We start from the raw sequence: 14,363 nt of genomic DNA on the forward strand, positions 1-14,363 counted from the left end.
TTTTTATTTAGGACATTAAAGGCTCCCTTTTCCACCCTGAATGCTCCTAAAGTTACAGGACAAGGGGATCTTACCTGGCAGTCTCTGACAGGTCAGTGATCAAACGGAGTCAGGCCGCGGCCAAATTCCGTCCATCTCTTACCAGGAGCTAGGACTCCATAAGTCCTGCTACATCCAGGGAATCCCTATTCAATGTTAGGATAACAAGCCCTCTCCATAGAAAAGTTTAATATTCTCAGGTGTTTGCCCAGCTTCCAAACTCAATGAGTTTTCAAAAAAATTTTATGAACATTATTTCCTGCACAGAACGAGTGAAATAGAAAAAAAAAAAAAAAAAAAGTGACCCCCTCATCTTTTGTGTAAGAAAAGAAACACAGGTTTAGATGGAAAATATACGAATACTTATTGCCCTAGTGATCAAAGACCATTTATTTATACAACCTTATCTTTAAATAGCACCAGTCTTTGTACGAGAGTTTAATTTACTTAAGGTATTTGCATTCACATGAACAAACCTGCACATGAAATAAAACAAGACATGATGTCGTGCTGAGCTCAAGAACAAGATGCAGGTTGTTCATCCATATAAAGAAACATTCATTCCAAGCATTTTTGATGATGCAGAGCGCTCACAGCCAGTTATCCCCACATCCTCCTCCCAGAAGCCCCCGGGGACTTGAAGAGTTGCCGGCATCTGAGGTAAAGCAAAGCAAAGATCTATGGCTGCCGACTTCAAACTACAGATTTTAGTGCCTGACCCAGCAGAGGGTATCATGAGGAAAGAACGTACCAAAAAATGAACTCTACAAGAGGCTGCAAAGATTCGTTCAAAGGCCAAACACTTCTGCCACAGGTGACTTCTACTGCAGAACCAAGAGCAAGCAATGGCGATTTTTACAGGCATGACTTAACAGGCAGTAAGACCAGAGACGTTTACCCTTCCACCTCAGGAATGGTTCGCCTGTCTAGGAAAAGCCGAGGTGCCCTAGGAGACTGCCTTGGTATGGGATCTGCGGTAAACAGAAGCCTTAGTCCACATTTGTTTAGCATGGTTTTGACACGTACATGAAACAAGTCTTTTCAACACAGAGATCCACAAAAGGTACTTACACAGCCTCCAGCAAGAATCTCTGCGGCCAGGGGAACTGAGCCATCTTTGCGCATAAATTTATCCCTCACAAAATCATTCACCTTGAAGAAAAATATTTATACAAGCTGATGAAAAATATAAAGCCATTAAACACATATAAATAAACAACTGTAAATAAGTGTTATTTTTTTCTTCTGTCAGTGTACTGGAGTAATCATAAATTAAGTAAATAAAGGATCCTAAAGGTTTGATCTTAATAGCTTCTATGTAGTTTTCAAAAGGTAGAATATATAGATATGTAATAAAATTTTTTTAAATATAGAGAGATGTATTCCTGATGTTCTGGGAGAAAAAAAATCATGCAGGGTTGCTCAAGATTCAAAATGTCCTGCCATTACAATAGCATGGAAAGACACATAGTAACAATAGAGACAAAATAAAAACATATGTTTTAAAACTTAAAAACTGTTTTATAGGGTTTGATTAAAAATCACTTTCAAGTCTTCTAACAAGAATTAATCTAAAACAGCTCATCACTGAGACAAAATTGGCTGAGCAGATCTTTCAGCTTAGTAGAAATTCAGTATCTAAAAAAATTTCTCAAGGATTCTCAAAGAACATTGAGAACATTAATTAATTAATGAAGTATAATAGTCTCAAAGTGGTATGTACTACAAGCAATTTTAAGGATCAATCAGAAGATTAGCTGTCCCAAGGTCACATAATAAGATGTTAAAAGAAGAATTTTGGGCACCAATGGTACACAGCCCAAGCCTAAAGTAAAGCTTAACTTTCTGACCTGAGCGATGAAAATACAATATTCATCCATTCCACAAATACACACTGAACACCTACTGTCTGCTGGATAGGTGTCAGGCACTGAAGAACCCATCTGACATCTGATGGAAGATCAACTTCAACTGGAACTCAGGCCCCTCCACATGAGTTTTTTGGGCAAAAGTGTACAGAATATACCTCAAACGTGAATTCCAAAATAGCAGGTGTACTTTGACGATATGCTTGGGAGTTAGAAAAATCTGGGTTTGAACTCCAGCTTTCCCACTCACGAACTATGCCAACACAGGTAAATACTTAATCCCTGTGGGCCTCATTTTCCTTATCTGTAAACTGTGGGTCACATTCGGCTTGAGATTAAGACAGTAAGAGACAACACATGGCAAGCGCCCGTCTGGTAGGTACTGAAGCTTCAGCTGCTGCTGCGGCCACTGCTATAGCGGTGATGAGGATGATGATGACAGCAGTGGCGACCGCCGAGTCTTATTCAAATATATTATCACCTTTGCGGATGTCCAGTGTTAAATGGGGAATAATAAAAAGCTGTGTGCAGTGAGTACCCAAGTTCAAATTAGTTCGTGCCTCTGAGGAAACACAGACCTGCTGTTTCACATAAGAATCTCTGCTAGATCCTGGAATATGTGCAAACTCCCTTCATCGGAAACATCAAATCAAAAGACTTACTGTAAGTTTTATGGCCTTCTCTGGGGCGACTCCCAATAACTGTGGCAACAGACCTAAAAAACAACAAAAAGTAGAAGTACATTAAATAAATTAGCATTAACTACACATATCAACAGCTCTAAAAAGGGGATCACCATGTAAAAACTAGGGTGATTTTTGTTGCAGTTTTCTGCTCTTACCTTTAATGAGAATACTCGAAATGGAATGTTTAGGTACTAATGTCTAAGAGCCACATCAGGCCTGAGTTAATTCCCTCTCACATTCTGGATCGTTTGCACATCAGGTAAATCAACAGTAATACTGATATAGGAAATCTCATTATTCCACACATTTGCTCTTTTCCCTCCCTCCTGCCTTTTAAAAAAGAGAACTTTAGTGAATATATTCCTTTTAGCTAACCCTTTTCTCATCTCTCTACCTTACCCCGTCCCCCACTACCCACGGTTCAGCCATTCAGATACTTAGCAACTACGACTCAGTAACAAGCACAGGACAAAGAAGGTTCCTGCTTTGACCAATTTTAGATGGAAGGAGGGAAAGGCCTTCCCAAAAAAGTGACAACTGGGAAACATCTGTTCATGGAAGGGGAACAGACAGGGCTAAGAGTGCAGAGTGGGAACAGGCCTGGTGTGCTCAAAATGAGGGATAAGACTGGTGCAACACCTTTCAAGGAGCAGTCTCAGGGCGCTGAGCCACACCATGGACTAGACCCTGAGCCTGATACCCTCTAAGTTAGGTGAAAAGGTTTCCATCAGGAGGACAGTGATGTGCCAACTCATATTTTCAGAAGACCACTCTGGCTGCTAGGCAGAAAAGAGGGCATATTGGTGTATGTGTGTGTGTGTGAGTGTGTAGAAGAGACTGTGAGTGAGAGAGAAAACTGGTCTGATGGCTATTGCTCAATTTTTAGCGCAAACACCTGGGTAGAGATGAAGGTGGCCATGGAGAGTAACAGGTTGGGGGTAGAAAGGGAAGAACAGTTTGGAACGCATTAGGGAGAGTGGGAAATAAGAATCAGAACATGGGGAGGAGGGGTGGCTACTTCCACAAAAGGCAGTTACAGTAGTGGACCTACATGTTTGAACTAAAAAAAAAAAAAGGTTATCTTTTTCATCTGTTCTTAAGAAAATAAAATCAAAGACAGATGCCTTTCCTTGGAAACACTCAGTAAGCTAACCCCAAGGATCACAATATACTGTTCCCCTGTCATGCTCTTGGGAGGGGATTTAAGAGTCAGTAAGTTCACTTTCTTCCCTGACCACACCATCTTCGTAAAGGAGCAGCCTATGGCCAAAAGTCACTAGCATCCAGCCTGTGTTTTAGTGAGTAGCACACAGTTTTAAACATAATTTGAGCTTATTATAAAGATAGACAGATAGACAGACAGACAGAAAGACTGATAGACTGACCAATCGATGGATCTGACAGCCTAGGCCTCCTTCTGACATCATAGCAATCTATCTCCAGTTGGGTGAGGTGCTACCCTTTAAACAGGACCCAAGCATCAATTCAGCAAGGTCCCCCTGACCCATACCCTAATGCTAGCATGGCAATAAGGACAATGCCAATTATCTTTCATCACTGTTCTTGCTCTGCTGATATCCTTACAATAGAGAAACAGTTCTCTGTGCTTGTGGCTCTACAAAAAGGGAGACACTAGACAGACCAAGGCAGCTTCATGTCTTAGAAAAAATTGGAGAAAGCTCATTTCATTGTAAATATAAATAATAAGGATGCTGATGCTAATCAAAGTTTCTTTCTTTCTTTCTTTTCACTTTTAAGGGCCGTATCCATGGCATATGGAGGTTCCCAGGCTAGGAGTCTAATCAGAGCTACAGCTGCTGGCCTACGCCACAGCCACAGCAATGCTGGATCTGAACCACGTCTGCGACCTACACCACAACTCACAGCAACGTCAGATCTTTAACCCACTGAGCGAGGCCAGGGATCGAACCCACAACCTCATGGTTCCTAGTCGGATTTGCTTCTGCTGCGCCATGAAGGGAACTCCTAAGGTTTCGTTAAAAAGAGGTGTTCCCAGAAATGAATTTGACTACTAACCAGGTTCAATTCCTGGCCTTGGTCAGTGGGTTAAGGATCCAGCGTTGCCACGGTTTGGATCTGGCATTGCTGTGGCTGTGGTGTAGGCTGGCAGCTATAGCTCCAATTGGACCCCTGGCCTGGGAACCTCCATGTGCCACAAATGTGGCCCTAAGAAAAAGAAAAAAAAGACACAAAAAAAGTTTCTTTAAAAAGAGATAGCATGTTGTTTACTATGTGTCAGGTGTCATTTAAGCACTTTACTAACTCATTTAATCCTCATAACCATCCTGCAGAGTGGAAACTGAGGTGTATAGAGATTAAGTAATTTGTTTGAAGTTATCCAAATGATAAATAGTGAGACTGGGATTCGAATCTAAGCCCTTTTCCTCAAGAGTCCATGCTTTTAGAGAACACCCAACTCTGTCCTGTGCCTAATATACAAACACGCAGCCCCATTTGTTCACTTACACAACTAATCTGCCTGGATCCTATAAACATTTGGGTTTGCAACATCTTCTCTAGGCAGCCTTATTTCGAGCCTATGTCATCCCCATGACCATGGCTGACTGTACCTACAGGACGTACAGCCAATGAGTTCAGCAACCTGGGCTCTGTGACCTGGCACCAGAAGTGGAGCCGGCCAGTCAGGATCCTTCTCCCAGGAACGTGGCAGAGGCTGCACAGATGATGAACGAGGTAGATTGAGAAGGTGCCATGCAGAGAGGGGAAAGCGGTCAGTAGAAGCCATGTGCGCATTAATGCCGCAAGGAAGCAGAAATCATGATAAGAAAATGAAGAAGATGGGCAGAGAGGAGAGAATGTGCAGCAAGCAGAATGGAGACACCAGAGAGAGAGACAGAACATACAGCCCGTGAAAGGTGCACAGGTGGGAGGGCTGCCCTTGACCACCTTCCGGTCCCGTTGAGGCCAGATTCCAGAGAAACTCCTTCCTGGGATCCCTGTGAGATCCTTCTCTCACACGACCCTTACCAACAGTCCCCTGATGCTCTTGCTAGCTTGAGTAGGCCTATGCTCTTTTTAATCTCAATGAGCCGAAGCAGCACAGAAAATGTAAATAGGGAACCCTGTGGGGAAAGCAAGTGCTCTTATTCAAAAGTAAGAATTCTCTCCTCCTAAACTATACTCTCTTTTAAACTTCCTTTACCTATAACATGAGAGAATATCTATGAAAGAAAGGCTTTATTATTACTTTATGAAAGTACAACAATAATTTCTACCAGTAAAATTCGGGGATATGCTGTTTAAACTACATCTCACCATCTACACTCTCCAGTCTGCTCTCTGCATTCAGGTCAAGTATCGAAATGTTTAGTTAAATATTTACTTGCTGGATGTATTTTTCTCATCATTAAATTGTAGACCAAAACCATGGATGGGTTGATAGCATTGTGATTTAAATGATGCTCTCTTGTCTCTATAACTACCCCGTGACAGTCTTTTTAAATGACTAATAAAAAACAGCCCACGGAGCCAAATGACGCTAGCGTTAGATACAATCACTTCAGCCAGCCTTTTAAGCTATTGAGATTTGTCTTTCTCACTATAAATTTAGTAATGCACTGTGAACAGCAAAGACCAAAACAAAACGATAGAGAAAACCCTGCATTTAAGACTAAATATAGGGCAGCAAATATTTATTTGTTCAGCAAACATTTACCAAACGCTTTCTGTGCCTGGTCCTGGAAGGGACTGGGATGAACACAGTCAGATCTGTGGTGTACCCTGGAGCCAGGCTCAGTTTAGAAGAAAAGGGAACCCTAGGTGTCTCTGTGTGCCAGGGGGAGACACCCTGCCTAAACACAGGGCTGAATATCCCAGCCCTGGAGCATCAGAGCACTACTGGAACGCAGTGGAAAGAAGCAGTTATGCTGCCTGCAGGAGGGAGAAAAGCATCAAAGAAGAGGAGCTACTTGACTTGATTCTTTAAGGCTAAGAAGAGGTTTGCTGGAGAAAAGAGACACGAGTAGAATGGAGGGCAAGGTGGTCTAGGCAGAGGGAATAATACGGGAACATCTGCATCTCAAGATCATGGCATAGTCAAGGTTGAGCCGAGATCACTGGAGGCTGTGGTTAGATCACAGACCTTGTATTAAATCATGGCAGTAGTGACAATGACAACAGCTAGCACTGGGAAGTACTCACTACATGCCAGGTACTACCCCACGTGCTTTATGCGAATGAACACATTTAATTCCACACCACATGCCAGTAACAATAACTCAGGAGTTATTCTTATCTCCACCAACAAAAGAAGAAACAGGCTGACTTCCAGGAGCCTCCTCAAGGTCGCTCAGCTGTTAGCTGGGGCAGTGGGGGTCAGGCTAGGCGGTCTGGCTCCAGGGGGTGCTCCTACCTGGTACCCCGTACAGCTTCTCCCCCAGGCCACACTAAGGGGCTTGTAAAAAGTTCTGTAAACTCATGGGGTGGCTTTTAAAGAGTAAAGTCCCAAAAGTAAAACGTTCTGGAGGCAGGTAGAGGACAGATGGCAAATTAGGCAGAGGCCTGAGGCAGGAAGAGTATTTAGGAAGCTGAAGAAATATAATCTAAGGCCCCGAGTTTCACTGTATTAAATGAGTAACACTAAGCCAGTAGGAATAAAACCAAAGTACAAATCCTAAGTACAAAACCAAAGTACAATCCTAAGACCTGGGCCAGATGCAGGCACTCAGGGAGGTTCTGGCTGAGTACGATGCCTGTGGTGATGACCTTGGCGAAGGAGGGAACAGAGGGTGGCTGTGGATTACAGTCTGAGCAGTCAAGATGTGGGCCTTGACACCATTAGTCGTGGGGAAATGCCCTTTAGGAGGGGTCCTGATCAGCAGGATGATGAAGTCAGAGAGTGAACTTTCATAAACTTCCTGGTGCCTTGGCCTCAGAGGGAGGAGGGGTAACGTGGCTCAGGAATGCTTAAAACAGCCAGTCTGGTGAAGGCATTTTGACGGGATCACACTGAAGTTTAAAGCACATATATGTTTGACATCTGGGTAACTCAGCAGAAAAATCAAGCTTCTAACATAAGACGTTTCTGTTGGAAATGCATTTTAACTATTACAAACAGAGAATGGATGTGTGTGTTGTTTCTAACTTGTCAAAACAGCAGTCTGTTTTCCAACTGTCTCAAATGAATTTTACTAGTGTGGTTAGTTTTCTAATCTTCTCATTTTAGTTCAGCTCCATCAGCACATATGGCAACGCTTCCTTGGCAAACTTTACTAGAAGGCTGCTAATGCGAGAAAAGATTTACAGGGTACAATATTAATATAGTATTTTGTCTTCAGATTTCATGGGGTGGAGATGTAAATCACACTATCCCCTCTGATTCCCATCCTTTGTGCAACCCAATGAGAAAGAACGGATCTGGAGGTGTGGGGACTAAGCCCTCATCAGGAACCTCCCCCACAGGCTTCACATGGCACCCCTAAATGGAAGCTTCCAAGAGACGTGTGCTGGTCCAGAGAGCTACTAAGCTGTAGGCTTTGCTTAAAAACTATTTAGAAATATAATTCTAGAATCCCAGAGTTAGAAGGGAATATGAAAGAAACACCTTAATATTGCTGGCTTTTTTTTTTTTTTTTTTTTCTAGGTTAGGTTAGGTTAGAGTCATCTGAAGCACAGGATAACCAAGCAGCAAAAGATTTGATCAGAAGAATCAATGGAGGAGAGGGGAGGGAATAAGAATCCATGTGACTTGTTGAGTTTCCCTTTTGTACAATCTTAAATAGATGACCAGGTTTGTGCTGTAAAGAGGCCAGCATCATAGTGCTACTACTCTGACTATTCTCAGATGAATGTTTATACAAAGTAGTATCTTCATTTAGTTTATAAACATACACAGTGTTATTCCTTTCCAATTAAGGGGGAAAAAAAACCCACACAAATACTGCAAAGTAATGTTGGCCTATTAGAGCTATTTGTTTCCAATAGCCTGGCAGCAAAATGAATGGCTTAGAGCACGGGGCTTGGAAGTGGAGAGACCTGGGGTGGAATCCTAGGTCTGCACCTCTTTTGTGCTGAGTGATCTTGTGGATGTTATTCTTTGAAGTCTATGTTCCTCATTAGTAAATCCAGGATGCTAATTATGACTCACTGGTTTACTATGATAATGATATGAATAAGTATATACAAAGAGCCAGACAGCATTCACAAACTGTATCATATATTCAAAAAAATGTGATGTTTCTCCCATCACTTTGTTCAAGGCATATCTTTGATTCTTTTCTTGCTTACAAGAGATAACTTATCCCCAGTAATGCTCACAGTCCAGTTAGGTAAGTATGCTGGGCATATAACACTGTTCCCCAGGGCGTTTTGCCTCTCCATCCTCAGAAGAGCTGGCGCTAAGCAGTGGCCCCACTTCGGGGAAAAATAAGGAAGCAGTTCAGACATAACAACACATCTTCAACTATGTTTTTAAACTAAAATAAAATGTTTTAGTTAAGAACTTAAACAGTTCTCAACCTCTGATGATAAGCGACTTTTTACCATGTAATTTCTCCTGAGTGGCAGAAGAGCCCGTTGATTAAGAGCATGGAGACTGGAGGCAGGCTGCTGGGTTTGAATTCTGTCTCTGTGACTTAGTAGCTGGTAACTGTGGGCAAGTTATCCAGTCTCTCTGTACCTTAGTTTCCACATGTGTAAAATGGGGGTAAACATAGTACCATCTTCAAGGGGCAGTTTTGAAGATGAAATGAGTTAACACACACGAAGCCCTAAGAACAGTGTTAACTACAACAGAAGGTACAGAAGTGGTTTTGTGATGTTCTTTATCTTCATCATCATCACTATCATCCCCTTCCTTCGTGGAAACTTGGCTTTCGAGAGGCTTAAAGTAGCTTCTCCCAAGTCCCTCACTATTTAGTGCCTGTACTAGTACCAAATAGGACTGCAGGTCCATCATGCCCCCAAAAGCAGGGCTCTTTGTTCCCACTTCAGTGGACTTATCGCTTCAACTTCCTTCTCTGCTCTACAACGGCATTTCTTCCAACCCAGACTGTTCTGAAACTTTTCTGGGTTCACACTGGGCTAGGGCACTGCACCGTTGGGCCCCCACCCAGAAGAAGGGCGTGGCTGAGTAAGGGTGGGGGCGCCCACATCTGCCTCTACTTCTCTCTCCCCAGGTCCTGAATACCAGGCTCCCAGGGAAGAAGGCACCGCATGGCAGGGCTGAGTTGCAGGTTATGTCTGGTGAACAAATGGCAGGCAGGGCATAGATGGGAAACAGGGATCAGAGAAAGCTGTGGGTCGGGGCCAGGTGGGTGTCCACAAACACCTGTAACCACAATGTGGCAGCTGTCCTAAAAGACCACGCTGGACAAGACAAGGGGAGCACAGGTGCTGAGGGGCCACAACAAAGAAGAAACACCTTAACTAAGGCAGCATTCCTGTCTCAGGTCAGACTAAAACATGCTCAAGAGCAGCCAGCTGGGCCCTGAGAAAGGTAGCTTAGAGCACGTAAGATGGGGGAGAAGGCATCCAGGGCAGAGACAGACTGTAGAGTTTGGTAGGGGTATCAATGCATAAACTACTCCTATTGCTGCAGCTGAAGCCACATTCAGCACTTCTCTGTGTCATCTAGTTTCAACGTGGAGGCAACCTCTCCCCATCAAATCCTTAGCTCCTGATCTCACCATGGAGGCCCCTGTATTTGCACCATCTTCCCAGAGAGCCCTCCATGCCTTCAACATCAGATTAACCTTCATTCTGGAGCTATCAGCACTCCGTGTGCCCTGCCTCACAGCTTTTATTCCTGCTCCTATTTCCATGGCCTTCTCTCTTCACTTCTTCAAGCTGTCTTCTCTCCCCTCCCCCCGTGTCTGTCTACTTTGGACTGTTCTAGCCCCATGCATGAGGCATTCCCCCTCCTCTGCTGACTATGCCATCTCCTTTCATGGCCTTCTTACAATTGTGGTTTTTTTTTTTTTTTTTTTTGCTTTTTTGGGGCTGCACGTGCAGCATATGGAAGTTCCCAGGTTAGGGGTCAAATTCCCTACACCACAGCCACAGCAATTTGGGATCTGAGCCACATCTGCAACCTACACCACAGCCCACAGGAATGCTGGATCCTTAACCCACTGAGCTACTGAGTGAGGCCAGGAATTGAACCCGAATCCTCATGGATACCAGTCGGGTTTGTTACCATTGAGCCACAATGGGAACTCCTACAATCCAGTCTTCCACTGGCTTTCAGGGTGTCACCCCGAGGTGAGTGTACAGTGGATCTGGGGGCATGTCGGATAGTAAGACTGAAATGCTTATTTATCTGCATTAAATGTTTTCACTCAAAATGTTAAGAACCACCTGTTATCTCAGCTATAACTCAGGATGCCTTTGGGAGACTGACTGTTAAAGCATAACGGAATGATACTGATTATGGTATAGAAAAAATTTAGTTCCTGGGACTCCATCTCTATTTGGGAGCTTTCTAGAAATGAAGATCCCTGGAAAGAAGAATCACACCCTCTCTTTTAGTTTTTCACTCTGGTACACGGCAATTTTCAGGGTCCTGGTTATCTTTTCTTCCATCTAAAATTCCCTGCTGCTGAGATTTAATCTGTTTCCCTTGTTTCAGTCTCAGTAATGGCAGGAGCTGGTTACAAATGATCATTCTTGAGGCTGGAATTAATTTGTTCATTAATTAATCTTCTCCAGGCCACATCCAGTTCCATTTTTCCCAATTTTCTAAGCCACCACTGTTCTCAGCTGGCCTTCTCAAGCCTCTAACAACACTCCCATCCACCTCAAGTTCTGAGTCTGTGTCACCTTAGGCTCGCCCTTTTAATGCTCTGTGCTCACTGCGGATTTCTGGAGATTTGATTAGGGACTGTCCAAGTATTTTGTTCACTTTTGTTTGATTTTCTAAAACCAAATATTTGCCTTGTGATCTATTTACAGCTTAACATCCTAAATGAAAATGTGCAGAAATTGGCCAAGAAAAGAAGGCTCAGACCAAACCATTCTGCACTCATTACAATCCCAGTGGACATAAATGGACATCCACGACTCAGTGCAGGACCCAGGTCACTGTGGTTTGCACCAAGATGCAGGCCTTCTTCAGTTATGCAAACCAGAGTCGTAGAACCTTCAATTGTTTCATTTTGGTGACAGAATTTTTTACACTTATTTTTATCCACCAGAATTCTGAAGAAGGAATGTCACTGTGAATCCACAAAATTTGGATACTCGCTTCTGTACAACCATTAACCACACCAAAAGACCTGGCTTAGACTAGCAGTCTGACAAAACTTCCTTCTAGAAGGCAAACATATCAAAAACTTCCTGAGATATCACCACAATATCCTCTAGATGTCACCTTGAGAACATTCCAGGATGAAAGATGACTGCTTGTGCACTACACAGACAACTGGCAACCCAGACACATTTAAAACTTTGCAAGCCTGGGTCAATAGGCCAATTAAAAAGTTTTTTTGCCGGAGTTCCTGGCATGGCTCAGCAGAAACAAATCTGGCTAAGAACCATGACGTTGAGGGTTTGATCCCTGGCCTCGCTGAGTGGGTTAAGGATCCAGTGTTGCTGTGGCTGTGGTGTAGGGCGGCAGCTGTAGCTTGGATTCGACCCCTAGCCCTGGGAACCTCCATATGAGGGTGCAGCCCTAAAAAAGCAAAAAAAAATTTTTTTTGCCATCTGCCTCAAAGACTAAGTAGTACTCCAAACTAAGTTTAATTTGTAAAATGATCTAACTGCCCTTTCTGGCAGGTTTTCTGTTTTCCCCACCAACAGAAATAAACCAGAAACCTTTCTTTAAGGAGTATTTCTCATGAAATTTCTCTTGAATCCATCCTTCTCCCTGTGGCCTTCCCTTGCCAAAACATTTTCCCATTTCTAAGGCTGCTCGCCGCATCACCTGAAGCATCAGAGGGGGGAGAGTGTAGCAAAAACTTAAAGGCAGAAATTAGTTATTCCTGGAATGTTAAGAGCATTTAATTACAGATGACTGCCCAATCAATTGCTTCTCTTTATTATGCCAAGTCTACAGCAGGCCAATAACTGACTCATTTGGTCATGTAGTTCATTCAAAGTAAATGAGCTGTCAGGTAATTCATTAAGGATTTTAAACACCTGAGTGCATTAAATCAATCTGGAGACTGGGAAGGAAACAGAAGAAGACTTTTACAAGTGACTTCAGGGTGATCTGGATTATCTTGGGTGTTATTTCTTGTAATACAGATAGATTTGGCCTGGGGGGTGGGAGGTCCGAATTTCAAAAATTAAAGAAAAGCCCAGGAAAAGTCAATAATTTCCTTGTAAAGAAAGTAGTCTGCATTATAGAGAAAGGTTGCAGAGTCAGTCGCATAGGGTTTCTAAGTGGATCTTTTCTAACAACCAAACTTTCCCCCAAAGATAAGGGGCTGTGAGGACAAACTAGCAGGGAGCTACATAAAAACATGGGTTGGAAGACCTCGCTAAGTCACAATGCTAAAATTCCTAGGACTCCGCATCAACTGAAGGTAACTGCTAACAATCCCTACAGCTGTGTTATCTATCACCTTTTTTTTTTTTTTTTCTTTATCTATTGCCTTTTGACCAGGAGGCAGTGGTTCAAACGTGCTCCCTTGTTATGACGGGATAACTTCCCGGACTGTGTACGGAGGCTGGCAACTGCCAGAGAGAGGATGGAGGAAAACAACTTATGCTACAAGCACTCCATAACAGTGACCTTCCCTTTCAGAGTTGCACGAGGAATTATTTCTAGATACAAAACAGTTTCCTTCAGAGTTCCGAATTCTTGTAAGAAGGAAAAGGAGGGAGGGGGAGAGATGCTTATATTAACCTTCTAATAAGGATCCTTGCTGCAAGCACCTTCTTTCATGGCCACCTGTCAACTTCTCCCCAAACTATACATAAAGATAATTTCAAAATAGGGGAAAAAACTTACTTGTGCAACATTCCCAAATTACACTCTTCAGGATATATTAGCAATTACATATGTCTTGATGCACATAAATTACATGTTAAGCAAAATTCCAAGATAAGAAAAAATAAGCTCAATATTCTGAAACATGTTTATAAATTAGAGATGTACTCTGTCCCCTTCTCAAATACTGTTAGATGGAGTGTGAATAGCAGCAGCTCTAAATTCTCGAAATTGAAATGTGACTGTTTTTCCCTGGAGTATTAAAATTTTAAACCATAAAACTACATTTAATAAAAAAAATTCTCATCAAAGAATCACAGGTAGGGTGTTTTATATTTTATATTGTAACATAAAGGTTACAATACTGATTCTCAAGAATCTGTTCAGGTCTTTTTTGTTTCTGTTACAATTTTTTGCTGGTAACGATGGTTTCTCATTTTTATCTGATTCCTCTCTTGTCCAAGGATAAGCACTTACACATATGAAGTTACATTCAATCATTAATTAACGGTGCTGTGCAGGGCTGCAGGGCACTAAACCGAATTGGTCCTCAACCAAGAATAGGAATAAGTCATTGATGAAGAAACATTATAAATCATCTTTTGAAAAACCTCAACTGTCAATCATCTCTTTGCTCTCTAGATTCAAATTACAAAACAGAAACTAAACAAAGTGTTACAGAACACCTTTTGTTCTAAAACTGCCTACTAGAGGAGATAAGAAATCAGGGAGAAATGAACACAGGTGACTCCCAGAACTAATCATCTTATATTCACACTCTACTTATCATCCTCTGACAAGAGAAGCCCTTAGGGATCAGGCACCCAAAGCAGGTAAGATAAATGGCTCTTTCTAAAC

At 42.5% G+C, this 14,363-nt stretch overlaps 1 protein-coding gene across 8 annotated transcripts in view; it reads right to left on the minus strand.

The window, feature by feature from the left end:
* SLC25A13 (solute carrier family 25 member 13) overlaps positions 1-14,363 on the minus strand; it is a 524,650-nt gene that overhangs the window by 55,469 nt on the left and 454,818 nt on the right. For all 8 annotated transcript variants that reach the window (XM_084977077.1, XM_084977075.1, XM_084977076.1 and 5 more), the window contains 2 exons: positions 2,570-2,622; positions 1,111-1,191 (listed from right to left, as the gene is read on the minus strand). In XM_084977077.1, coding sequence (XP_084833203.1) covers positions 1,111-1,191; positions 2,570-2,622 — 134 coding nt within the window. The remainder of the gene's footprint in view (positions 1-1,110; positions 1,192-2,569; positions 2,623-14,363) is intronic.

This window comes from Sus scrofa, chromosome 9, assembly GCF_054392235.1.
Source record: "Sus scrofa isolate SSC_HxYL_T2T_F1_AM1 chromosome 9, Sscrofa_HxYL_maternal_Yorkshire_Landrace_v2.0, whole genome shotgun sequence".
NCBI classification, from domain to species: domain Eukaryota; kingdom Metazoa; phylum Chordata; class Mammalia; order Artiodactyla; family Suidae; genus Sus; species Sus scrofa.